This window comes from Neofelis nebulosa, chromosome 9 (assembly GCF_028018385.1).
Source record: "Neofelis nebulosa isolate mNeoNeb1 chromosome 9, mNeoNeb1.pri, whole genome shotgun sequence".
NCBI lineage: Eukaryota > Metazoa > Chordata > Mammalia > Carnivora > Felidae > Neofelis > Neofelis nebulosa.
In genome coordinates, this window is record NC_080790.1 from 2,044,731 (window position 1) to 2,071,544 (window position 26,814).

A 26,814-nucleotide genomic window follows, 5' to 3' on the forward strand; every position below is an offset into this window, starting at 1 on the left:
AGAGCCCGGTGATCGAGGGTGAGTGGACTGATTGATTGATTGATTGATTGAATCGCCACTCTCGAAGTGCTCCTACCTATAAGGTGGCGTTTTGGGTCACAGCTTGCAGGCCGCGTCCCTGTGAAGCCACGAGGACTCAACGGACACCAGCCGATCACCTTGCCATCATTTCCTGGGGCCGCAAAGTGCAGAATGGTTTCACCGCGTGGGGGATCGGGGACCAGCTCTGACCCCTGGGGGTTCTGGATTGCTTTCCTAGTTCTCTTGTGTTAGACAAAAGGATGTCACAGAAGCTAACAGAGGCAGATGTCAGCTTAGAGACTGAGTGAATGGATCTCATCTCGTATTTACTCCTGCTGACGCCCGAGAACCCCACTCCCACCCTACAACTGACTCAGCTCTGGCTTCCGACGCTTTAAGGGAATTGAGAGTTTGCATTTTTCACAAATGCCACAAAAACTCGACGTGTAATCAAAGTGGTATTTCAAGCGTCCATCCACGTGTCCGATGAGTATTTTATCTTGAGACACAAGATCGGTATCCGGGCATTTGCTGTCTCCACAGAGACACGGGATGGAAGAACCCAGGGAAGCAAGACCCCCATTCCAGACTCCGCAGCTGTGCAAGAGCGCGAGGGCCCTCCAGGCTGCCGGGCCGGCGTGCCACGCGTGCCCCCGGCACCTGACGGCGGGCCCACCCCCTGCTTCACTTGGCCTCCGGGACGTGCCACGGGCTGGATAGTGTGCACCTCCCCCAGGGCTCCCCTCCCTCCCCCGCGGGCCCCGGGCCCCCGGCTCCACGTGGGGCTCGGCCCTGGTCTTCCCCATTCCAACCCCACGGCGGGTGCCCCGGGGCAGCCGCCACCACAACAGACTCCGCTCCCCACACAGCCAGCCCGGACCCCTCCAGAAGCTCGGCTCAAGTATCCAAATGCCGGTGGGCATGGCCGCTGGGCTCCACGGGCGTCTCGCGCTAACAGATCGCAGTCGGCAGGCGGCTCCCATCTCCGACCCCCACCCTGCTCCTCTCCAGGTCTTTCCTGTCCCGCAACCGTCCTGGCCGCTCTGACCAAACGCTGGGCCCTCCCTGGCTCTTGTCCTGGCCTCTCACCTACTTGTAATCTGTCAGCAAAGCAAACTGACGGCCCCACTGTAGGTCCATCCAGAAACTGACCCCCTCCCGGCATCTCGACGCCACCTTGGTCAGTACCACGTGGCAAGGGGCCCACGTGTCCTCTTGAGTCCAGAGAGCTCTGGTCCCTGATCCAACGGGCGGTTCGGCTGGCCTCTCTCAGCAAGCACAGCCTCGCCAGGGAAGCAGGTGCACGGCATCCTGAGGGCCGCACGGAGGGGCAGGCACACTACGCAGAAGCAGCAGCAGCGAGGTTACCCTCCTGGCCCGGACCCGGCGCAGCCAGAACCTGGAGGGGGACGTCGGGGCAGCTCCGATGGGCCTTCTCGTTCCGGCTGAAGGACTCACACACACGTGGAGGATCTCCTGTGCTTTCGGAAAATGGGGGCTTGTCTCCTCGTGTCCCACCTCCACCAGGCACTTATGCAGGGGCAGGGTGGGCTGCACGCCTCTGAGCCAGCGCTCACGACCCGGGGGCAGCACAGACCCGTGGGCCCACGGCGGGGGACCGGGCACGAGTCCACACGTCCCGTGTCCGCCTCACTGAGGAGTGGGGGTCAGCACCACGGCATGGGATTTCACGAGGGCAGGCGTGTGGCTTTGGGGGACAAGAAGTTGCCTCCCCCGGTGCCATCGGCACCACATGGGCAGGACCCGGGATCGGCGGCCAAGGCTAACGGGAGACACTCACTCCCGGCCACGGTCAGCGCCCCCAGCTGGCCACGCAGACGCCACGATCCGCGCACGGACGTGTCAGGCCCAGAGAAAATGAGCGGAGAGCAGGTGACAGGGCCACGCGGGGCAGGGTTCCTGAAAGAATGAGCCAGAAGCCCGGGCCGCGCGGCCTTGGTTATGTTACTTTTAATCTCAAGAGAAACGGGAGTTAATGTTATGGAAACAGATACTATTTTCTTTCAGTGACACTCCCAGCATCCTCGAAGAGACCAGAGAAGGCCAACGGTGACCGACGGGCAGCACGTCCTGGCGCCATCCCCAGAGACGGGGCACCTCGCCGAGACCCGGCTGCGCAGCCGCGGGGGCTCCCGCGGCGGACGCAGGTGAGGCCGGTTCCCGGAGAGCGGCCTGTGGGGACAGCCGCCTCCGAACAGATGCGGGGGCGGGAGAGCCAGCCGAGGACGGCCGGGGACGCGCTACAGCAGTATGTGGTACTTCAGGGCCCTGGGCACCCGGTTGATGACGAGCCTCCCGTCGTAGCTCAGGGAGGCGAACAGCCAGGGGTCGGCGGACGACCAGTCCACGGCGTACACGCTGTCCTCGTGCTCCTCGTAGGTCGCGATGACGCTGTCCTGCGGGGGCTCCTGACTCCTGCAAGGCACCAGGGACACGCATGAGCGAGGCGGGGGCGCGTCCTGCAGGGGCCGCCGGGGCCGCTCCTCCCGGAGCACAGAGACCCTCACACGGCCGTGAGGAGCGGGCCCCCCGCGGAGGCGGACGGAATCCGCGCTACGCCCGGGGACACTCTTTTCTCTGGCTGTGGGACAGCAGGTGCCGGGGAGTCTACGAGGGGCCACGGTTCAGGGGACGGTGGCCAGGAAACAACTGTGAGGGCTGAGCGAAGGGTGACGAGAAGCAGAAAGGACCCTGGGGACTGCCGGCGCGGCCCCTTGCCAGCCGGCCGGTGTGGCTTTGCAACGCCCTCGGCCGGGGTTCCGTGTCACCGCCCTCTGAAGAGGGGTGACGGCTCTCCTCCTCAGGAACTCTGACTGGACACGCTACACGCGTGGGGAGCACAGACCCCGCGTGCCCACGATGACAGGACGCCGCACGCTCTCCACTCGGAGGGGCCCCTCAGGCGCTTCTCTTCCCGTCTCGCGGGGAGCATCGACTCGGACGGCACCCCGCGCTCCTGGATGCTGCAGGGTGCCGCTCCCCAGCGAGCAGCATCCAGCTCTATGTGACCCAACCCCACTCCGGCCCGCTCACGCAGCAGCCCTGCCCACCCTCCGGCGATGCTGACCCGCCGTGCCCCAGCGGGCCGTGTTACACCCGCTGCAGGAAAACCCTCCTGGGGATTCTGTTCTCCTGAATTTAGTGAGCCACGCGGACGGACCACGGGAGCAGGAAGGCTAGGGGACGCTGGGGATGATGTCCCCGCATCTGCCGGCCTCCCCGCTCAGGCGCTTCTCCGCAGCCGCCCGAGTGGAGGGCAGCACGCCATGAGTCCCACCGGCACCGGCACAGCTGTCCCGGCGAGGGGTGCCAAAGCCAGAGGCACCGCGGTCGGCCGGTCCTTGCCCCAAACGACCGCTCCTGCGTCCCCGTAGTGCGGCTCCACGTGCCTGAACAGAGAACACCTGAAGCCACGAGACAGACAAAGGCGGGAAAGGCCCCAAGCACGGAGGTCTGGCCTCAAAGTGAAGTTAGGCCGAGCTCAGGTAGCTGCAGGAAGAATTCGGACGACGGAGCGGTAAAGGACCTCACGACGGAAGGGCCGGCCCTACTTCACGGCAGGGCTCGACGGGGCCCACTCCACACCGTCCCCCCCGGGAACCGGGACACGGGACCTCTGCAGGCAGCTCCCCGCACGGACAACAGTCTCCTCGAACAAGAAATGTCCCCTTTTACACTCCATGCGGCTGACAGAAGCCGCAGCCGCACTCCGCTCACAGCCGGAGGCTCCGACTCGAGCCTGGGGCCGGGGCACCCCTGCTCGGCACTAACCAGGAGCGCGACCCGCGCGAGCCCCGAGCCCCCAGGAGCCGGGCCGCTCTCGGGAGCACGAGCCCCGGTCTGAGCAGGTGCAGTCAGGACTGGAGAACAAACCAGGAAGGAGTGTTTTGGAAACGTGCAACCAGGAGGTGCGACTTACGAGGGGAATCAAGGTTGACCACACTCCGTGTGCAACCTCAGGCTGAAGCAGGACAGGGGAACGGCTGGGGGTGGGGGCTGAGCGCGCCGGCCTGGGGTCCACGCCTGCCGCGGTGAGGGCCGCTGCCACCAACTGAGCCACACGTCTCAAATCCACGCCAGCGGAGGGGACGCCGACGGCGATCTCTCGCTCATGGGGACGGCGGAGGGATCGAGGCCGGAGAGACTAGTGACGGCCGTCAGGAGACGGAAAGACACCGGAAAGATCTCCTCTAGGACCCACGTGAGGAGACATCAGCCAACGTGACCCGACTCCGACTCCCCCGCGGCGGGTGCCGACGTCCTCCAGAACCGTGACCCGCGAGCGGGCAGGGGCAAGAGCCTCCCCGACCACCCGCCGGACGCCTCCGCCACGAGCCACCCGGACCGCGCGGCGGTCGGGGAGAGGAAGCCCCGTGCCACCGGGAGCCCGTGCCCTTACTTCTCCTCCGGACGGCGCTCCTCCTGGTCGCTCAGGTCGTCGTCGTCCACCAGGTGGCCGAAGGGCTCGGAGGAGATGGACACCATGTTGGACAGGATGACCCTGCTGTCGCTGCTGCCCGTGAGCACGAGCTGGTCGTGCGAGTGGTTGTAGCGGACGCTCCACACCCTGCGAGGCAAGGAGGCGGGTCTAGCAGCGCTCGGACCTTCCCGGAAGGGGTCACGGCGGGCTCGTCAGGCGGCCGACCCCAGACTGCATGGTGCGACATTAGGAAGGTCCCAGCAGACGGCTGGGCTCACCGCGAGTTTCTCCCAAACCTTCTCTGAAGTCCCGGAAAACAGACACGGGACCGAACGGAAGCGCCCAAAACCCTAAGCTCAAGGGCTGCGCCGGAAGCGGAGGGCAGGTCAGCCAGACCCCAGGGCAACGTCCACAAACAGCTGCCACGGGGCCGTGAGCGTGCTCTGGGTCTGCGCCACCGACGTGCCCGCCCAGGGAGCTCGGTGAGCCGAGCCGGAGGACGGGCGTCCCCTCGACCACAGCAATCACAGCCGCTCGCTGACTTTGGCGAACTCTACTCCAGCGTTCGGGTTTTTAATTTTCTGACTGCAGAAACGTCGTGGCTTCTGGAAAGTAATTCAAAGAACTCAGATATAGACCATGAGAAGCCAACTCTCCTGTGACCTGCCCACCCTGGCCTGAGCAAGGACGCCTGACAGCAATCCCGTTCTTCTAGATGCTTCTTCCACATACATGCACACACACAGCACACATATACACACAAGGGCACACACACACACACACGAAGTATAGAGGCATATGTCCACACAAGCGTGCACACACAAGAACATATGCGCACACGCACATATGTGAACACACAAGCGTGCACACACGTAGACAGTCACACTCACACAGGCAGTTACGTGTACAAACACACACACGCCTCACTGGAATGAAAACTAGCTCATGGCACGCACGTTGGTCTAGAGCTGCTCTCTCAGTGCTCACAAAGTACCAGACCCACGGTAAACACTAAACGCCTCGGGAACGACTGTCGGGGACCCTCGGCGCCCGCACACACAGCTCTTCTCCTGGCCTCGCCTGCTGCACAGCCCCCACCGGCCAGACTAACCGGCCCCCTCCTGATGGGCATTTGGGCGGTTTGCAGCTTCCCAGCACCGCAAACAACGCGCGTGAACAGCTACGCACACTGTGTTCGCGTGTCCCAACTGGCACTCCTTCCACAGAACACAGACGGAACGTTTTCCTTCTTTGCCTACATTGATGAATCCCAAACGTTCGGATCCGGGATGAGTGTTTCTTTAGGAAAAGTAAAACCGGGTCGACTGAGCAGTTCACAGCGGCCTTTCCAAACGGGAGAGTACCCGGCAGCCAGATCTCTATCCCCCGCCCCGCCCCGCCCCAGCCAGTCCCTACCAGTGCGAGTGCTCCTCCAGGGTCTTCACAGGCTCGGTGACATTTCGGGTGTCCCAGAACTTGACCTTGCAGTCGTCCCCGCAGCTGGCGAGGTAGTACTGCTTGTTGGGGTTGAAGTCCAGGTCCCGCACCAGCTGCCCGTGGGCGTTCTCTATGCAGTAGATCTGACTGCGGGAGAAAGCGGGGGGCGCACACAGAACGCGACGCGGGCGTGAAAACTCCACTCAGCGGACTCGCACCGCCTCCCGTTCCCCATGGAGGGCCAGCCTCCAGGGACCGCGGGTCCCGCCACGGGCCTGCAGGCTGGGGCTCCCCGCTCAGCGCCTCTCCTGGCAGAGCCCAGGCCGAGGCTTCCTCAGGAGCACACCTGTGATTCCCACCCCCCCCCCCCCCCCGAGCTGAGCTGAGGAAGGGACACTGGTTCACAACCGTCACAAAGGCGACCTAGCACCTCGGGAACGAGAGCGAGTCAGAGGGGCTGTCCCTGCCCTGAGGAGTGGGGGCAGACTGAGACGGGAGGAGAGCCGACCGAGTTCTGGAAGGACACAGAGAGAGAAAAGGAACAGGTCGGCGGCAGAGCAGGAGCACAGCGGTGCTGGTGGCGGGAGACACAGACACGGGCACGGAAGGAAAAAACTGGAAAAGCATAAAGAGCAGTGAAGGAGACAGGGCCTGTTGTGGCTGGGCTGTCCCTCATCCGCTCACGGCCCCTCGTGGCACTGACTCTGGGGGCACCTCCACCACGGCCCAGTGCCACACAGGAGACACGGGGCGCTTTTCACTTCGGTCACGTGGCACGCACACACATCTGTACACGCAGACACGCGTGCACCCACACATCTGCACGCGTGGGCACACATCTGCACACACGTGCGTCCACAGTGTGCGTGCACTGACATGCACGCACGTGTACACACATACACAGGTGCATCCACTCGTGTGCACACGCACACACATCTGTACGTGCAGACACGCGGGCACACACTCACGTGCATACACACACACGTGTATGCACAGACCCAACGGAAACCTGACTTCCACTGCTCCAAGCTGCTCCTCCCAGGGTGGGAAATGAGAACATTCAATCCACATGAGGAGTCCTTCTGATGTCAGACACCCAAAGGCGAGGGGCAGGGCATCCAGGGAGGCTGCAGGGGTGGCTGAAACCACATGGACGCGGCGAGGTCACCGCCGCCCACGGTGCTCTCAGCGCATCCCCGCTTGGCTGTGACCGGGCCTCCCCTGCGACCACGCCCCATCCCCAGTCCCCCGGCTTCCTCGCTGGTGAGCCGGCAGGTGGGATCTCTTTGCGCATCTGGCAGCCATGCGTTCCCGTGCCCTCGAGGTGGGGAAAGTCATTCCCTTCCATCTACTCCCACACTGGGCCTGCCGGCCCTAAACCACTTTAAACCTTGAAACGGTTCCTGTATCCTGCACCTTTCCAACACCCTAATATTTCTTCCTAAAAGAAGACAGCCCACCCCGAAGACCTTCCACGTGCAACAGGCAAATGTATGAAAGTACAACCGTGGCAGGTCCTAGGGCGCTGCGGGGACAGCCGCACGTGCGCGGAGCCCTGACGGAGGGTTTTCCATGTGCCCTGGTGGCAGGGATTTTGGCTAGAAAGCACAGTACGTTCCAAAAACAACATCAAAAGCACCCCGGCTAGGCGAACACCAGAGCCGTCGGCAGAAGGAGAACTGAGTCAGCAAGGCGCGGGGCTCGTCCCCGGAGAAGACCGGGGCGAGGGGGTTCCCACGGGGCACCGCCACCCACACCCGCCTGCTCTCTGTCCGGCCTCTGCAACAGCAGCCGCGGAGTTTCTGGTCTCCAGAGACTGTCGTTCTTCCCGCCCTTGAAGGAAGAATGAAAACAGAGGACGAGGAGGCCACGGGACCCACAGAGACGGGTTTCAGGCGGCACGTCCTTCAGGCCCGTGGTCCTCGGCCGCCAGCTTCCGGCTTCAAGCAATATTCACACCCCGAGGAAGTGGCAATTGATTATTTATTAGCCCCTGAGTTTCCAGAGGGGCCGCAGAACTACATTCAAAGTTGTGCCCCACCCTTGAAGGCAACACAAGCTATTTCACGACATCCGTCTCTGCGCCTCGGTGATAAATGACGGTGTGCTGAGGGGTAAACTGTATCTTAAGAACGATTGCACGGCTCCCGTTGCCACGGCAACAGATGTGCACCCCATCACTCCTTTGCCTATCAAACCACACCTGGAACAGAAAAATCACTCTTATTTGTTCCATTAGAACCACTGGCTGCGGCGCATAATGACTTAAATGACAAAGTCGGTTACCCGGGAGGCGTGTGTCTTAAAGGCACAGACACGGTCACAGGCACCTCCCCAAACTGAACCTGGGGCTGCACCTGTCACCCTGTGCTCGCTAATCACGGGGACCAGGAGCCCAGCGGCCACCCTGCCCCTGGCGAGGAGCTACACAAGCCCAGTCCTAGTTTTCAGTACAAACTGCCACCAGTCAAGGGACGTCCACACAGAACAGTAGCAGCTGAGGAACCCCGTCCACTGTGATGGGCCTGCCAGCTCCAGGCGGGGCAGAGAGACAAAGCGAGAGCTACGGCCTCCCGCAAAAACAAGAGCGCACGCACGCACAAGGGCACACGCGCACACACACAAGCACACAAGCGCACGTGCACACACGCTGTGTGACCCAAATACGCCGGACTCAGAGTCGCCCCCTCGTGGATGAGGAGGGGAGGGGAGAGGGGGCAGGGCCCAGGGCACACCCACGAGTCACAACAGCCACTGACCTCATGCTCCGCGTGTCCCACCCTCGGATGGTCGTGTCATTCGCGGTGGCCACCTGGGTACAGGTGTGGTGAGGGCTCCACCGTCCCGAGGTGAACTTCAGCTGTCCCTTCCCTTCCAGGGACGCCGAACTGGCCAGCTGGGAATTGGGTGGTGTTCCAAGGGAAGAAGAAAAAAACAGTAACGTGAACCTTTTTTCACAAAGCTTGAGAGGACGTCCCGCACGCACGGGACATTACGGAAAAGAACTAGGGAGTTCTGTCTTTGTCATCCCCCCTTAAAAGGCAAAAACGTTTGAACCTTATTTGGAAAAAGCTATAAAACCGAGCACGGCAAAAATAGAAAGCATATGAATAGCCCCCGTGCTGAAGGAGACCTGCCAGGGTGTGCCGGGCTGGCCTGCTCCAGCCCGAAGGCAGCACCGCCCAGCCACTCAGTCACCTGGCCTCCCCGACGGCCACGTCCCGGCCGGCGAGGTCCAGGCACACGCGCCCCGGCGCCCAGTGCCCGCTGCGTCCTGAGTCGGGACAGCAGGGGCGTCTCTAAGACAGTACACGGGCACGATGGCCCCCCGGGCACGGCCGGGCGGTCAGTGCCCGTGCTCCCCGCAGGCCCCCAAGCCCTCTCCTTGGCAAAGCTGGGCCTTTGCCTCACAACACCCCAGGTGAGGTCTCCGCTCCGCCTTCACGGGCAGCAAGGACAACCTATTAATCCTCTCTCGGCACAAAGTTAAAGGGTTACTTCCATTCCAGGCAAGAGAAAGGTACTGTGAAAAAACCCAAAAATTTAAAAAAGGGGGAGGGGGCACCAGGGTGGCTCGGTTGGTTGAGCATCCGACTCTTGATCTCAGCTCATGATCTCACGGTCCACGAGTTTGAGCCCCGAGTCCGGCTCTGGCTGACGGCACGGAGCCTGCCTGGGGTGCTCTCTCACCCTCTCTCTCTGCCCCCCACTTGTGCTCTCTCTGCCTCTCTCGCAAAATAAACAAACTTGAAAAAAAATTTTTAAAAAAGAAAAGAAATAGGTACTGTGTCCATCCTACTCACAGGGACGCGGTGCTGGCGAGGCGTGCACGAAGCAGAGCCACGACCAGCCCGGCGCTCTGGGGACAGCAGGACCACAGTCACGCGGCCGGAGGGCAGGACAGCACCCAGGGGGCAGCCATCTCCCAAGGAGGCCCGGGGCGTGCCCAGAAATGACGGGGGGAGTGGCTGGGGACAGAGGCCGAGGCCAGACGAGCTCACGACGGGAGAATGTGGAGAATGAACGCAAGGCTTTCCCAGGCTGACCACTGCTGGTCCAGTGGACGCAGGCCCACACGCGTGCCGGGAGTTCTTGGGGGCCGTGAAGGGACACCGAGGGCAGCGGCTCGGGGCCACAGGCGGAAGAGCAAGGTCAGGCGAGGGGTCACGAGGGGCAGAGCGGTCCTCGGAACAGGAGGCCTTGGCTGAGCCGGGACCCGGGGCGTCTCGGGGCGACATCGGGAACAGCATCCGTGGGGACTCACACCAGAGCCCCTCACCCCTGACCCCTGTGCCTGTCCGCACCCGCTCTGAGCTGCTCTGGCTCCCTCCAGCCCCCAGGCAGGGGCAGCGGCACCCAGAGCAGACACCCACAGAAGACCAGGCCGACCCTGAGACTCTCTGAGAAATTCCTGGGGAGGGACGTGGCCCGGCCCAGTCCGTCAGATGCCACCAGGACCAGTGGGCGGCAGCCAAGCAGGTGGGGTGACAAGGACACGCGGACTGCGTGGGGACAACAGACGGCGCACTTAGCCGAAGGGGCGGGGCTCTGCCCTTCCTGCTCTGGCACCAGACCTCGCGGCTCATCTCGGGCCGTCTCGGCAGCCCGGGCGCCAGGGCCCCTGGGAACGCAAGGCCTGAGGGTCTGTGGGAGGTGGCCCCGCACGGAGCCCCCGGGGGGCCCCGCAGGGCACGCAGGCCACCCCCACCAAGCCACAGACGACACGGAACGGTGGCGGGCGATTCACGACGGGGACCTACAGGCCGCGCCATGGAGGATCATGAGTAAGAGCGAGGCGGGAGGCGGAGACAGGTGCCCGCTTCGCAGGGGGCATTGCGGCCTAGACGCTAAGGTTCCACACCAGGCTCCAGAGACCCGTGGGGGCTTGAGCTGGGCCAGCCGGTTTCAACCGCCACACTCCCGGCACTGGCTAAGAAGTATGCTCGCAGTTTCTCCTTTAGGGAAAAAATAAATCAATCAAACAAGATTTCTCCAGGTGCTATTCCACATTGCCGAGGACGGGTTAGATCAGATCAGCAAGCAGGACAATGAACTCAACACACAGCTCCCTAGTTCTCTGTCACACAGACCGGCTCGTCACCGCAGGCTTCAGAAAGGTAAAGACACGAGGTCACACCTTCAGAAGAAGGGGATGTACGTTCGACGGGGGGACTTGTCCACAGGCTGGTGGGGAAGCGTCACCGCATCGCCCCGGACACGGATGACCCTTGAGCCTCGTCACCGAGCCCTCGGCACTTGTGTCCCTTCTGATTCCATCAGGGCCCCTCGGAGAGGTTAAGTCGGCAAAACTAACGAGCACCGTCTGCTTCCAAAGCTCACTCCGCAGAACCAGCCTCCGGCCTCCAGCTCCCGGACTCTTCCAGCTTTCTGAAGGCGGCTGGTAATTAATCCATCAACCAACCAGCAACCAGCGGTGCGGCCGTCAGCAAGCACATTGAGTGGCCCCGGCCACGCCGAGTACGGCAGAGGGACAGGCGGACAGAGGGCCGGTGACCCGGCCCGCACCACACCCCCCTGCTGCAGAGGTGAGCACTCCACGTGAGGCTCGCTCCGGTGGGAACGCTGACTGGTTATCAGCTACCGCGCGGTCCTGTCCTGGTGAGGTCACTGCAGCCTCACGACGTACATGCTAACAGACCCACATCACAGATGAGGAAACCCAGGTATAGACGGGTAATAACCGCAAGGAAACCCCAGCCAGCCCGTGGCAGGGCCAGGATGAGAGATTACAACGGAAACCCGGACATCCCAGAGGAAACAGCGCTGGGCCAGCTGGAGGGGCCAGGCCGGGCACAGTGAGGACCCGGGATGGCCTCTGAGGCCGCACACACCTCAAATCGGTGAAAGCAGAGGGAGGCAGGCACAGTGAGGCAGAGACGGGAAACATACACATCCTGACTGGACAAAGGGCAGAGGGGAGGCGGTGTGGGCTGAGTGGGCAGGGTCCGTGGAAGGTCAGCCCGATGGCCTGAGGGCAGGAGGCCGGACAGCCCGTGGCGGGCAGGGCCCTCCCTAGGTATCGGCCTTCAAACCGACAGAGCCCTCTGTGCCGAGGGGCGTCCTACACCATGTGAGGTTCCCCAGTGCCGCACTGGCTTCGATGAGGCTGGCGGCCACACTCAGAGGCCCGCGTGCAGGGAACCGAGGCCCCAGGCCAACGGTATCCTGAGCTTGGGGCACAACACCCCCCCCCCCGCCGCCCCGGTCGAGTCCTCTGATGAGACCCAGACACTGACTCCTGCACGCGGCCCCTGAGAGATGCCAGGGGTGCCCGGCCTCCAGGTCCCTGACGGTCAAAGAAACTGTCGTGCCAGGTGGGGGCTGCGGGAGGCAGCCACATTCCCGGTCATTTGTTAGAGATAAGGGACATGAGCGCCTACCAGAGGAGAGGGGAGACCACGAGCGATGGGCCAGTCCAGCCCCCTGACGTCAAGCCGGGAAATCTGAGACCAGAGAGGGTGGGCGACGCCCCGTGTCTCACACAGCGGTGGGGCAGGAACAGGACCTGGGCGCTCCCTAGCGCACGATCTGCCCAGGGCAGCGGGAACGCCATGCCCAAGGTCCCTCTGCAAGACCGCCGGAAGGAGACCTCGCCATGTAGGTTCTAAGGCTGACCGAGCACACGCTTAGGTTTCCTGGTGACACGGAGACAGAGCTGTGCAGGAACCCCAGAGTGCAGTTCACGTGGCACCCCGCTCTTCAACACTCACGACAACGACCCCGTCCCGAGCCTCCTGCTCCGGAGGGAGGGACTAGAGCCGCCCCCCACACCTCTCTTCACAGACGGAACCCGCCCCAGCGTGTGAACAAAACACCACAAGTCCGGCGAACAAAACTCTGCAACTCGCGCTGCCGTGAGCGGCCACGTGGGCACAAAGAAGAGCTGGCAAAGTGTTTCCAGACGCAACAGCCGCACTGTCTGTGCCCAGACCCCGGGCTGACAAGGCGCCGGGCTCGGCGGAAGGAGCACAGCAGACAAGAGGCACGTGCGGGCCACCGCCAAAGATGCCGGGCGAGTGGCTGAGAAAGGGCCACCCCCCCCCCGCCCACTCCGTGGAAGGAGGGCGGCAAGGGACGCAATGGCAGGGCTGCAGCCCCTCCCCACCCCGGGGACTGGGGGGCTGCTCTAAGGCACACGTGACGGGCTTGTGTCCCTGCCGGCGACTGGTTTCGGCAGGCGCACGTGGCGGTGTCTGAAGACGGGACGGAGGGACTTCCAGGAAGGGCTTTCCTTACAAACAGGATGCAGGCAAGAAGTCTGCTCTTTGTGGATGATGTGGGAGTCTGGATGCGATGGCTGGAGCCACCGCAGTCACCTTGCAAGCGTGACGGGAGACAGCAGCACCGTGTGACTGCAGCACAAGAGAAGCGTGCCAAGCGGCTGGGTCCTGATGCTATTGAGACACTGGACTGACAAACCCAGAGCTGCTTTATAGCCATGTTCCTTGTCACATCAGCCAGCAAACTCCCTCAGTCTTTAAGTCATTTCTTTTGTCCTGCAGCCAAACGCATGCTGGCACGCCTACAGTGCCCGTTTGAGATGACACCAACAGGGCATTCCTTCGAGTATCGGGTGTCCCCTGCCTCTCTCAGGCCGGAAATTCCAGCCCCAGCTTTGGGCATGAGCCCCAGCTGTGACTCCAAGCGACCTGGCCAGTGGCATGGTCCCCTCGAGCCTGGCTTCCCTCTGGTAACTCTCCCATGAGACAGAGCTATTCAGGAGCCCACCCCGCAGGGCCGTGGAAATTAAATGAGAGCCTCCAGGGCCCGGACAATGCACGGAGCCCTGGTCTGTCTTCAGGGGTGGACGGAAGGCGTGGGGTGAGTCATCAGGGTCGATGGGGTGACGGGAACGGGTTCAACAGGACAGCCCCAGCCGGTCACTGCCCTCAGACGTGGCAGAGGCGGGGGAGAGGAGGGCTGGCCGCGAGGCTGGTGTGCACAGAGGCCCTGAGGAAGGCAGAGGGGGATCCTGCCACCCCTCCGCCCCAAGCTGTCCAGGGTCACGGGGGTGGCTGCACGGGCTCCACACTGCTGCGGGGACTCTGTTCCCCGGGAGAAGGCGTTCCAGGCTCTGCGGAGCTGGCCTCCTGGGAACCAGAGCCAGCCTGTCTTTGAAAATGCACACAGGGTATTAGGTGCCAGCACCGGGGAGGGAATCTGAGGCCGTTTTAAAGTTATTTTTAGCGTATTGCAAACAGCACTCTATTTGCAGGAGGAACAGAACTACGAGGGCTTTTGCCCCTTTGCTGCTCTAAAACCTGAGCTCTCTTTGCAGAGGAAACCGTGCGTCCTGCTCCCACACCTGCAGGCTTGACCTCAGCCCCACACTCGACACCGCAAAGGTTGTGAGTGCAGATTTCAATTTCCTGACCAAGACGGACTAGAACGTAACCAATTTTCCTGTCGCGCCAACCAGACTCCGGCGATCTGCTGGGGAGAAAGATCTAATCACAGGCCGTTCTTTGGAGAGGGGGAAGCTTTTACGTAACGTGGGCTCAAAAGCCCAGAAGCAGTGCAGCGATCACACACGCGCCCTTCACGTGTGAGTTGTGATCCCCCCTGCTGGCTCTGAGGGGAGGAATTTAATTATCAAGTCAACACAGACTGCTTTTCGGCATCTCGGTTTCTCTCCCTGTACCTCTGGCCTTCACACTGGGATCCTAGTCAGCGACTCTCGTTCACAGCCCAGGTTTAAGCACTGCGTATTCCGGCCGCCGTACCCATCCACTCACCCAGACGCTCATCCGGCCCCCACCCCCACCCACCCCCACCCCAACCGTGCGGCCAACAGGCGAGTGAGACCTGTGTGCCAGGCACCGAGGGGCCTGCTGTCCTCACGTAAGGGCCACTTCATACGTGTGGAAACCGGTCCCCACTTTACAGATGGGGACACTGAGGCCAGTGCAGCCAAGCAACTCACCCGAGGTCACCCTGTGGGTGGCGGGAAAGGGACCTGACTCCAAAGCTCGGGAGGCTGCCTGGACCCCACCCCCACCCCACAGAGCCACGGCCTTCAGTGTGTCCTTCTTGTGCCTCGTGCCTGCCAGGGCTCCCTTCTGCACGGCTGCCGGCCCGCTGCCGGCCCACGCCCGGCCCAGCCCATCGCAGCGAAGCCAGCCTGGGAACTGAAACTCAATCAGCCATACACTGCGCACCCCAGAACCGGGCGGCCAAGTGCAGGAAGGCAGAGGCCGTGCGTCTGCATTCAAAGCCCAGCCACGTGCCCCTCTTCAGACAGCCCCGGGCCGCGGCAGGGCTCACCGCCTGGCACCACTGAGGCACGCACGCCTCGCTCCCCCGGCCACGGCAGCTGCATCCCTTAAATACACCCGTGTGTGCAACATATTCTCCCCTCTATCATCCGCTCTTACTAGAAAGAAGTCTTTTGAGAACCTGGGAAGCAAACACTTTGCCAGACACCGATGCCTAGCTCTTTGTATTTGGCGATTTCTTCCAAGATCTAACTGGAAGATTAAAGAATATTAGCTGTCTCCGACATTTACAAAATCAAAGCCATATGTAGCTATTATGCCACATGAGATACGCAACTTAGGAAACGACTTGCCCCGTGTTTTCTTGAAGAAGACGGCTTTTTTGTAAAAACAAGTATCCGGAGACAGAAAGCGCGGTGACCGCTGCCTGAAGCCCCGCCCGCCCCGCCGACCGCAGGCAAGCAGCGAGTGCTCTCATCTGTGCAGGACTGCTTTGTATGAGGCTCACAACAAAACCAGCTTCCAGACTTGCAACCTGTGCTGCACGGGCCAGTTTTACAAAGCCTGGGCAGCTACCTTATTTACGAGATCTTCCTCCTAATAAATCTTGACCATTTCCAAACATCACATCCACCCTCGCAGACAGACCGCGACTGGCCGGTGGGGACAGCCAGGCGCCGAGGTTCGGGCCCTGGGGGGGAGGGGGGGGGAGGGGTGCAAACGTGGCTCAGAGGCACGCGCGCGGGGCCACGGCAAACACTTCGTGCGGCATCACAACCGCAGTCCCCAATCTGCCATTCAAACCCTGCAGCCTCCACGACGTCCCCTGGCTCCCTGGGTCTTACTTTTCTCAACTGTCAAGTGAGGGAGTCGAATTCTGTGACCCCAAGGTCTGTGTCTTTCTTTACATGAACGTGGACTGCTTTACAATTAGCGAGGGACAAAGATTTGTGGAAACACCTCGTGAGCCCTGTTACGGCTTCGAAGCCACGTGGTGGGTGTCTGGGGACCTCTCCAACCCTCCCGTGTGTCCTCAGCACCAGCCATCCACACTTGCTGCATGACCGCAGGCACATGGGACGGACCCGCACTCTCTGGCCAATGGGTGCTCGACCCTCCTCTCTAATCAGACAGGGAAAGAGCCACCACGCCACCAGAGACCTTGGACACAGGACGAGGGAGTCGAGCTCCATGTAGCGGGCCCAGAGAGTGCAGCACATGTCCTTCTGGGGTGGACGCAGATGGTGGGAGGTGTGAGGTCGGGGGGAGTGTCTGTTCCCGTCCCCCACTTTTGCTGGGAACCCAGTAAAACCTCTCCAAAACTTAGGTCTATTAAAAACCAGATGACAACCTTCCGTCTGCAAGAGGTCCCGCTGACAACACGAAAGGGCAGAGAGCAAAGGGACACGGCGTGGGGCGGAGTGGCCATGTCTGCCTGCACCGCCCCGGGGGCCGGGAGCGAGGTCCCCGTGCTGGGCCGCACCAGCAGAGGGCAGAGCCAGGACAGGAGAACGGGTTCCGAGGGGAGCCGCTGGCCCGCAGCCTCGCTACTGCTGAGCAGTTGGCATCAGAGATGACAATGGCCTCACAAGCCTCCTTCTCTGCTCAGGGACACGTCTGGGGACGCAGGCCGGGAGCAAGGAGGGGTCACAGCACGGCAGGGGACAGCCGGGCTCCCACGGGAGAGGGGGACACCGGGGCCAGGAGTCCCAGGGCCCCGGCCACCTGGTGCATTCGTCCTGAGGGAGGCCCAGCTGCCACCCGGCAGTCCCTGTCTCCCCGTCCCCAAGGACAAACGTGTGTTGTCTACTTCCTGGCACAGTGGACGTGCCCTGAGCTGGACCGAATGACCTTCCCGTCACCACCAGCTCCTCCCCCGTGTACGTGCAGGCGATCCTCCCGGTGTGCGTTCAACCTCAGACCACATTTCTGAACCAACACTGTGTCCCTGACGCCCGCTCTCTTCCTTCAGAGAGGCACTCCTGAATGTCCGTGCCCCTGGGTGCATACAGACGAGCAGGTGACCCTGGGTTCATCCTCGAGAAGCCCTCACACGGACGCGCGGCCGGAAGGAAGAGGACAGTCAACTCTGAAAGCACCCATCGTCCTCCTGCTCGGCCGCTCGCTCGCTGCACCTGGGAAGCTACTTGTTCCCACCGCTGCTGGAAGCCACCGGGCCCTGGAGACAGAGGAGCGGGAGCCAGAACAGGGAGGCGTCCCCTCTGCCCTCGGCAGAGCCGGGACCCCACGGAAGCTCCCCCCGCAGACCCCCCCACCGGCTCTGCTAATGATTACAAATGGCAAAGAACCTCCGATTTAATTGCAAAAGGTAATGATGCAGCGAGCACAGGATTCGATTCACCGCAGCAGACGATACCCTCCAGCAATAAACACCCCGAGGAGCGGCGTGTGAAGGTGGCCAGGATCCATAGGAAGGTTTCCGTATTAAACACCCGGCAGAGGGCCGCAAAGTGCTGTCGACAGAACTGCTGACGGCGGATAAAAACGAAGCAGAGGAGCCTAAATTGGTCTCCGCAGAAAATAAGTCACAGATCAATCCCCCTACATGGCGTCATTCCGAGACGGCCGAGGGTCCGGACAGGCGTCCCCGTCTGGCTTCAGGACGGGCTGCCGAGGGGGCAGGGCGACACCGAGTGCACGCACACACAGGCGTGCAGGGCCCGTCACCGCCCCGGCCTCTCCGGCCCCCGCAGTCCAGCGGGAACGGACTGGCCCCTTCCTGCCCCCTGTCCGCTCTGCAGCAACGCCCACGAGAGGTGCGTGGGAGGGCCGGGAGGCAGCTTGCGCCTGTGACCCAGACGCCACAGCAAGGCCACAGGAGGGGGTGAGGGGCCAGCTCCCCGCAAACCTGCAGGTCCACAGGGAACGGCCCCGGGCACGAGGTCCCCCTCGAGTGTCCCGTTCGGCTGGAGGACTCTGGCCGGTATTTGCATTCTGTCCCACACGTGCACGGTCCGAGGACTACAACCCGTGAGAAGGCGCGAGCACGTGTGTGAGCAGAAGACCAGCTGCAAGGCCACCAGGGGTCACAGGCCACAGGGCAGACGGGTCACATGTCACCGTCCCTCTTTACAACTCACGCAGACACTTGACAGGTCACGAGCACCAGGAAATCAGCGTTTTATGACGACCGCTCCTACCTAAAAGAGGATTCCAACCAGACTTCCAGTGTCCATCCGTGGAAAAGACAACACACTGGAAATGAGAAAATGCGTCAGGATGGCAAATGGGCCAAAGGGCAGAGATGTGTCAGCCTGTGGCTCTGAGTCTTATGTGTGCCCGGTCCCAGACAGCGTTCACCGGAGACAGCCAATCACACAGTTCTCTGACTGCTGGCTCTGTCCGTGCACTAAGCGTTTCCTAACCAACATCAGGATTCTAAGCACACACGAACCAAGACATGTATTCTCAATTCAGCCGATAGGTCCCGTTAAAAACACACAACACGTAGAGGCCCCTGGGTGGCTCAGCCGGTTAAGCGTCCAACTTCGGCTCAGGTCACGATCTCACGGTCCGTGAGTTGGAGCCCCACGTCGGGCTCTGTGCTGACAGCTCGGAGCCGGGAGCCTGCCTCGGATTCTGTCTCCCTCTCCCTCTGCCCCTCCCCGGCTCATGCTCTCTCTCTCAAAAATAAATAAACATTTAAAAAATTAAAAAAAAAAACCAAAACCTTTTAAGGGGTGCCTGGGTGGCCCAGTAGGTTGAGCAACCAACTTCAGCTCAGGTCACAATCTTGCAGTTTGTGGGTTCGAGCCCCGCGTCGGGCTCTGTGCTGACAGCTCGGAGCCGGGAGCCTGCCTCGGATTCTGTGTCTCCCTCTCTCTGCCCCTCCCCGGCTCATGCTCTGTCTCTCTCTCAAAAATAAATAAACATTAAAAAAAACTTTTTAAACTAGCCCCGCATGGGGCTCTCTGCCGTCAGCACAGAGCCTGCTTCAGATCCTCTGTCCCCCACTCTCTCTGCCCTCCCCCGCCAGCCCCCACCTCCACCTCGCTCTCTCAGAAATAAACACTAAAAAAAATTTAAAAATAAAGTATAATAAACATATAAAACGACACAACACGGGAAACCGTAGCCCTGTCACTCACCACGGCCTGGCTGGAGCTCTCCTGCAGGTCCCATAGCAGGATGTGGCTGTCGGCCAGCGAGATGACTCTCCTCCCGTCCCCCGTGGGCTCCCACACCACACTGCAGGAAGAGGAAGCCCCATTAATTTGACGCCAGAGGCCCCGCACCTGTGTCTGTGGCTGCCCCATACCCACTGCAAGCCACCACGCGCGGGCGCCCTCTCCCGCTGAATGTCCGTCCTCCCCACTCGGCCGCGGTTAGGGGGCCGGGCCTCCGGGCCTCCGGGCCTCCGGGCCTCCGGGGCCTCCGGGTACGAGGAGGTGAGTGCGGGCCGCGATGGCACCAGCACACGCGTGACCCCCCCACCGCTGCCTCTCCCTGTGGTCTCTCTCTCTCTCCCGCCACCTGAGCACACAGCTAGAAGAGGGCTCTCGCTGGGACCCGCACTGATGCCCCGACCTTGGACTCCAGCCCCCAGAGCCGTGACAAATAAGGTTTGTGGTTTCGGCCCCCAGCCTGGGCTGCTTTGTTGTGGCCACCGGAGCCCATGTGTCTTCCTGTTGATGGAGGGACGGACAAGTGACCAGCTGTGCCAGGTGGACAGGAAGCGGCCTGCTGGGGGCCAGGGCTCGAGGAGGCCCAGGATAGACACTGCCGTCTGGGGCAGGATGCCCACCTCTTTGGTAGCCCAAGGACGCGGCTGACACAGTGACCGGGGGGGGGGAGGGGGGGGGGGTCCTGCCTATGATGTCACGTAATGTCATCACGTGCCAGCCAGTCTGAGCCAGTGTCCTGTCACCTGCAGCTAAAGCCACCCCAGCTGATAACACACACATGTGAGTCACTGATGAAAGATCACAAACCCATCACTTCCGTGGTAAAGCCGTGGAGATGAAACGTGTTCAGGGTTCCTGTCTCCCTGAAGAATCCCTCAAGTGCTTATACAGAGGAGAACGTCGCTTCCATGTGGGGGTGACCGTGGACGCCACGTGGGAATGACCACGGACGCCAGGCGGGGGTGACCGCGGACGCCAGGAGACAGAGCACGATACTGACTGACGGGGGGCGGGGGCAGCCCCGGGTGCAAGTCCCTCACACCAGCTTTTCAAGGCCGTCAGCGCAGCTATGATTACTTTTAATCACAACATTAACATAATTCAAAACCACAACGTCCTTCTCCTTTACAGTTGAAGAAACGCACGTGAAGTTCACAGCACTATGACTGCGTACATCATTCCTGCATCAGACACGGCCTAGCGCATCCTTCTAACACTACGGGCGAAAAATGCACAAAATCCAGCCCATAAAATTAAAACACAGCAGCTGGAAGAGACGCCAGGAAGCGAGGTTCTGAAATCCGCTCCGATTTTGTTGCGATGATGGCCAACCCGAACTCTGCATTCAGACGCTTCCCGAAGCAAGGTGGCCGAAGTCCGTCCTGGCAGTGCATCTGCACAGGTGAGCCCCTGCAGAGCTCACACGCCTGACACGGAGCGCCAGGGAAAACACAAACCGGGACAGAAGGCTCAAGGGGGCGGCGCCGGCCTGTCCCGGGAGAGAACACCGCACTTACCTGTGCCCGACAGTCTCCTTAGCCCGGGCTGCAGCAACAGATCCCCGCCGGCCCGGCCGCCTGAGCGGCACACATTTCCTTCCCACACTCGCGCAAGATCGGGGAGCCGGCGAGGGTGCTTCTGCCGAGGACCGCTGCTTTCTCGAGTGTCCCGGGTGCGGCAGAGAGGGAGAGGGGCCCCTATCCCACCCAGAGGGCTCCGCCCTCAGACCGCATCTACCTCCCGGGGGCCCCCCCCTTCTGATACAACGCACCGAAGATGAGGGTTTCAACATACGGGTTTGTGGGGACAAAAAGATGCCACCCTCAACACGATATTCTAGGAGCGGTACACCTAGGAGGACTTACGAGGAGCTCCTCACCGGACCTCACTCACAGACTACATCCACCCCCCACCCCAACACACACACACGCACGCACACACAAACACACACACACACACACACACACACACAAGGGCAGGGCAGGGCCGCATAGCCATGGGGATGACCCGTGGGGATGACCACAGGACAGGAACTGACCATCCAGGGTCAGCAACGTTACAGTCAGGAAGTTGAGTGACAGGGATTTGTGGAATTTTTAACAGAAACACCAGAAAGCCAGAGATTCCCGGGAAAGTAACAAATCATAGGGTAAGAGTCAGCCAGTTCGATGCCAAAGACGGACCACGACTTTTCTGACCGTGGCTTCCCGGCCAGGTTAAAGTCTGCTGGGGAGTAGCCCCAGGCTGTCAAAGCCCGTTCCCGTGTCCCGTCGTGACCAGCGGCGTCTGAGGCACACAGCACGTGATCAAAACTTGCTCACAAGTTCAAGGAAGAGTGAAGAATCCAGGTAAGAGCAGAGAAGCCGCATAAAAAAACGAGACCATTTCAAAGTACATTTAGCTAACCGCTAGTGCGTGAGGGCCGGGAAAACAGCCAACAACCGAAAAACAAGAAAAAGCTTTAAAGGCATCTGCACAATCAAAATCCCTCCACTAAAGCTCATGTGCTTGTTTTATGTTTTAAATTGCAGTGTCTCTCGAGCCCTTACTCAGAACCTCCCCTTCCCCATCCGTCTGCCCACAGTTCTAACACATCTGCTTCCGATGTCCAAGACCACAGAGCAAACACGTGGGCCGGACAGCAGCAGGGTGTTTGAAGGAGGAATGTGGGTCACAGGGTATGCTATAAAAACTGATACCCATGGCAGAGGGGAGGGAGGAGGGAGGAGGGCGAAGGGAGGAGGAAGGAGGAGAGGGAGGAGGAGGGAGGAGGAGGGAGAAGGGAGGAGGGAGGGGGAGGAGGGGGAAGGGAGGAGGAAGGAGGGAGGGAGAGGGGAGGAGAGAAGGAGGGAGGGAGGGGGAGGAGGGGGAAGGGAGGAGGGAGGAGGGCAGGAGAGGAGGAGGGGGAGGGGGAGGAGAGAAGGAGGGAGGGAGGGGGAGGAGGGGGAAGGGAGGAGGGAGGAGGAAGGAGGGAGGGGGAGGAGGGCAGGAGAGGAGGAGGGGGGAGGGGGAGGAGAGAAGAAGGAGGAGGAAGAAGGAGAAAGGAGGAGGGGGGACAGAGGAGAGTGAGGGGAAGAGGGAGGAGGAAAGGATGGAGAGGGACTAGAGAGACATGCGAGGGAGGAGGGAGGAAGTAAGGAGAGAGGAGGGAGAAGGGAGGAACGAGAGGAGGGAGGGAAGAAGGAGAAGGGTAAAGGGAAGAAGTGAGGACGGAGGAGGGTAGAGGGAGGGGAGGAGGGGAGAGGGGAGAGGGAGGGGAGGAGGGGGAGGGGGAGGAGGAGGGGGAGGGGGAGGAGGAGAGGAGGGGGAGAGTAGGGGAAGGAGGGGGAGGGGAGGGGAGGAAGGGAGAGGGGAGAGGGAGGGGAGGAGGGGAGAGGGGAGAGGGAGGGGAGGAGGGGAGAGGGGAGAGGGAGGGGAGGAGGGGGAGGGGGAGGAGGAGGGGGAGGGGGAGGAGGAGGGGGAGGGGGAGGAGGAGAGGAGGGGGAGAGTAGGGGAAGGAGGGGGAGGGGAGGGGAGGAAGGGAGAGGGGAGAGGGAGGGGAGGAGGGGAGAGGGGAGAGGGAGGGGAGGAGGGGGAGGGGGAGGAGGAGAGGAGGGGGAGAGTAGGGGAAGGAGGGGGAGGGGAGGGGAGGAGAGGGGGAGGGGAGGGGAGGAGGGGGAGGGGAGGGGAGGAGGGGGAGGGGAGGGGAGGAGGGGGAGGGGAGGGGAGGAGGGGGAGGGGAGGGGAGGAGGGGGAGGGGGAGGAGGAGACAAGGGGGAGGAGGGGAGAGGGGAGAGGGAAGGGAGGAGGGGAGGAGGGGGAAGGGGACGAGGGAGGAGGAGGGGGAGGGGAGGGGGAGGAGGGGGGAAAGGGAGGGGAGGGGAGGGGGAGGAGGGGAAGAGAGAAGGGGAGGGGAAGAGGGAGGAGGGGAGGGGAGGAGGGGAGGGAGGAGGGAAGAGGAAGGGGAGGAGGGAGGGAAGAGAGGAGAGGAGAGGAGAGGAGAGGGAGGGGAGAGAAGGGGTGAAGACTCATTTCCTAGTTCTTCCTGTTCAGCAAGGTGCATTCATACCCATTTGCTGGAGGATCGAGTCCAAACTGCAGAGAAGACTGTGTGGCAACTAAGTCCCGAGCGCTACCACAATCAGCCTTTGGAGAGACGGGGTAAGACTTATTCTTGGCGGACGTCTAGGAGACCGAGTGCCCGGGAGAGGCCCGCTAAGCCTGTAGAAAAGCACGTACAGGTGGTTATACGTCTTCAGAGGAGTAACAGGCGAGTCCCTAAAAAGTCATGGCTCTGCGATGCCCCCATGTCTCAGCAGAGGTAAATGTCAAGGCAAAGTGAGGAAGGGACCGGAGAGAAGATTCACCAGAATCTGAACACAGGAACACAGGGATCCTATCGATTCCAGAGACCCGAGGCTGCGTGCGGACGGCCATCCCTCCTCAAGGACCAGGTCTGAACCTGGAAAGAACAGGTCAGTTCAATAAAAAAAAAACTGTTTGCAGATCAGGACCAAGAGAGACGGGCTTCTGGAAGGCAGAAGGGGCTTGACTGAAACACCAAGTCCACCAGGCCTGACCCCTGGAGGCCACGCGGACTACCCTTGTCCTGGGTCAGCGGCAGCCCCTGGTCATTCGTGGCTGGCTTCCCGGCCAGACTACAAATTCAGCACAAGCCCAGACTCGCCCACTGCTGTATGCCAAGCGCCTAGCACAGAGTCTGACCCGCACAGGAGAGGCACTTAACAAAGAGGTGTTGAGGGAAATCGTGAATGAAGAATTAATTACGCCCCCTCTCGGCATGTGTCCAGCGCACTTTAACGCGTGAAAGATAAAGCTGGGCGAAGAGCCTATTTATCAAGCACACGCAGTGAGGATCGGTCCATCTTGGAACCCATGCAAGAGGGTTGGCTACTTAGTCTCGAAGGCACCTCATCAAGAGGCAGTCTTGCTGGCTCCCCAACTCTCCCGCGGGCCGCTGCACACCCCGCGGGCCAAGTGCGGGGTGAGATCGGTGCCCACGCTTCCCTGTCCGCCCCGGCCGCCCCTCCCCCGTCTCCGGGCGCTCAACTGCAGGGGGGCGGTTCCTGCCCGGCAAGCCAAGACTGAGCCGCCCGGCTGCCCCCCCGCAGCCCCACGCCTCCCCCCACGGGCACCTCTACCTGCAGGTCCACGCCACCCTAGACGCCAAACGCACGATATCCACGGCACCCCCGCCCTTCTCCATCTCCGGAGTTACAATTCTCCTGCGAGCAAAACCTTGGGAGTCATTTGCTTACGTGTATCATTCTCAAATTCTACATAAAAAAAGCGATGAAGCTTTCGAATCTTATTTTTAATGTCCGACTTCTCGCTTGGCACAAATCTGACCGAGTTCGCCCTCGGCTTCACGATCGTCCAGCTCTTGCCTGGAAACGCCGTCTGCCTGGCTCCTAGCTTCCTACTAACTGCCCCGTCAGCTGAGAACGTGGCCCACCAACAGCCCAAGTTTAGTCCCTCTCTGGGCCTGTGTGTGCTCTCCCATCGCCAAAATACAGACACCTGTCGAGGTCTTGTTCTTACAGGAACACCACTTTCAGCTGGGGCGCCACCGAGAGCAGGAGGGCGGCACGAGCAAAGCAGAACCAATGACATCTGGGGCACCCGTCACATGCCGTGGGACGCAGAAGGTTGTCAGGCTCGGGGTTTGAGCCGTCTGTCCAACCAGCCCACTTCCAACCACCGGGGGACTCCCCCTGAGAAGAGCCGCGCCACAGTGGTGAAGGCTCCAGGCCCCGCTGGCGGTCTCACATGGCCCAGTAGCACAGTCCGCCGTGCACGTGACGAGACAGGACGACACAGCACGAGATCCACCTGCAGCCTCCACCAAGGCCGTTCCGCCCACGACGTCTGCTCCAGAATCCTCGTCCCCACACGCAGTCCTTCAGGTGGCCAGGCACGGGCCTCCTCGTGCCACAGCCAGCCCCCCCTGCTCGCACTCGCCTGCTTTCACGGTAGGTGGCATTTTGTGAAACTCTCGTCACAGCTCAGATGTGTGTGCTGGGGGAGACGGGACGGTCGTGACGTACAACTATCTCCTTCTGACACCGAACTTTGGAGACCGCTGCTTCGGACCGCTAACCTTGGTCTTTTCTAGTCACCGCAAGCATTTGGGGTAGATTTCCTTTGAAGCGTACGCGGCATATCCCGTGGACCTTTTCTGCCCGTGCAGTGAACACGCAGCCTGGCCGAGACGACCCGTCCCCGCGCCCTGGCTGGCACTGGGCTGCATCCCTCTCCCTCTGTGGGACAGCGCTGGGGCCCATATGAAAGGGCCCCAAGTCACTGGCCTTTTATACTGGGGTCTGCTTCGATGCCAGCGGAGTCCGGGAGTCTGCCGGCAGCTGCCTGCCTCCCTTCTGGCTACTGCACGCGTCCTGCCGGCACCTGCCTCACGCTCCCTGTTACCTGAGCTGCAGCAGCACGTACACTGGTGACTAACAAGTTCAATAATAAGTGGCCCTACGTGGGCGAAGAAGGAGCTCTCCCCTGAATAAAACACACGAAGCCATAGCCCCGGCCTCCCCGAGATCCCGTTTGAAGCTGCCATATTTTATATCCTAGTTTCAAGTCATATGTGCTCGTTAAGAGTGTTTAAACTTGACGGAAGTGCAACCCTCTTGTGTTGCCCCCCAGTGGAGAGAACCCCCACGACAGAGGACAAGCGTCCAGGTCTCTGCCAATACACGTGCTGACGCGGGTAATACGACCCCAGTCACATCCGCAGACACGCTGGTGACATCACTCTGTCGCAGGCGGCTTTACTTTAAACGTGTCTTGGGTAAGTTTCCATGTCAAGGAAACGGAATTCTTCCCAAAGGCCACCCAAGTTCCGTTGTATGCATGCCTGCGACTTCTAGTCGCTCTGGGCTTTGAGATCCTCATCTGTCCTGGGGCTAACAGCGGTGCGCCAACGTCCCAGGTTCGGGAAGACAGGCGAGTCGGTATTGAGCACGGCCCGCACAAAGTCGGCGCTCCCTGAGCTCGACACTGTCGGATGCAGTCGGGCGTTGGCTGCACAGGGAGCGCCAGTGTGGAGGGCCCCGTGCTCACAGAGGCTGGGGGGACGCGGCCGTGGCCCCCAAACAGCCTTCAACAGCCAAGACCGGCCCACCCCAGACGCCGACAGCCTCCTGTCGAAAAACCCTAACCCCACCTTCCAACTTGGCCTGTGATAGTGAAATTACCCCCCTTACACACACCAAGAGAATGCCACCAGGATTTAGGAAAAAAAATCCACAGGGAGGCCAGAAACTCAAATCCTGACCTATTCTGAAAGGCGCCAGAGCCCCATCACGTGTCGCTGTCCCGCCCACTTCGTGCCCAGTGGCTTTGGTCCCGAGTCCCCAACATCACTTTCCGTGGCACCTGTGCTTCCTCTGGTGACCGTCAGTGCAAAAGTCAGCCAGGCATCAGGCGATATTCCCCCTGGCATCTGAGAACATTCTGGAGTTCCCTGAGTTACTGTCACATGCACACACACCCCACATTCCCTACACACACGCACACCCCCCCA

General features: G+C 61.3%; 1 protein-coding gene across 6 annotated transcripts in view; it reads right to left on the reverse strand.

Annotated features, from left to right (window-relative positions):
• Positions 1-1,968: 1,968 nt before the first annotated feature.
• The window catches only part of EIPR1 (EARP complex and GARP complex interacting protein 1), a 121,101-nt gene continuing 96,255 nt past the window's right edge, over positions 1,969-26,814 (reverse strand). For all 6 annotated transcript variants that reach the window (XM_058682412.1, XM_058682411.1, XM_058682415.1 and 3 more), the window contains 5 exons: positions 19,245-19,344; positions 8,659-8,795; positions 5,879-6,046; positions 4,442-4,609; positions 1,969-2,457 (listed from right to left, as the gene is read on the reverse strand). In XM_058682412.1, the coding sequence (XP_058538395.1) occupies positions 2,283-2,457; positions 4,442-4,609; positions 5,879-6,046; positions 8,659-8,795; positions 19,245-19,344 (748 nt within the window). In that variant the 3' untranslated portion in view covers positions 1,969-2,282. The remainder of the gene's footprint in view (positions 2,458-4,441; positions 4,610-5,878; positions 6,047-8,658; positions 8,796-19,244; positions 19,345-26,814) is intronic.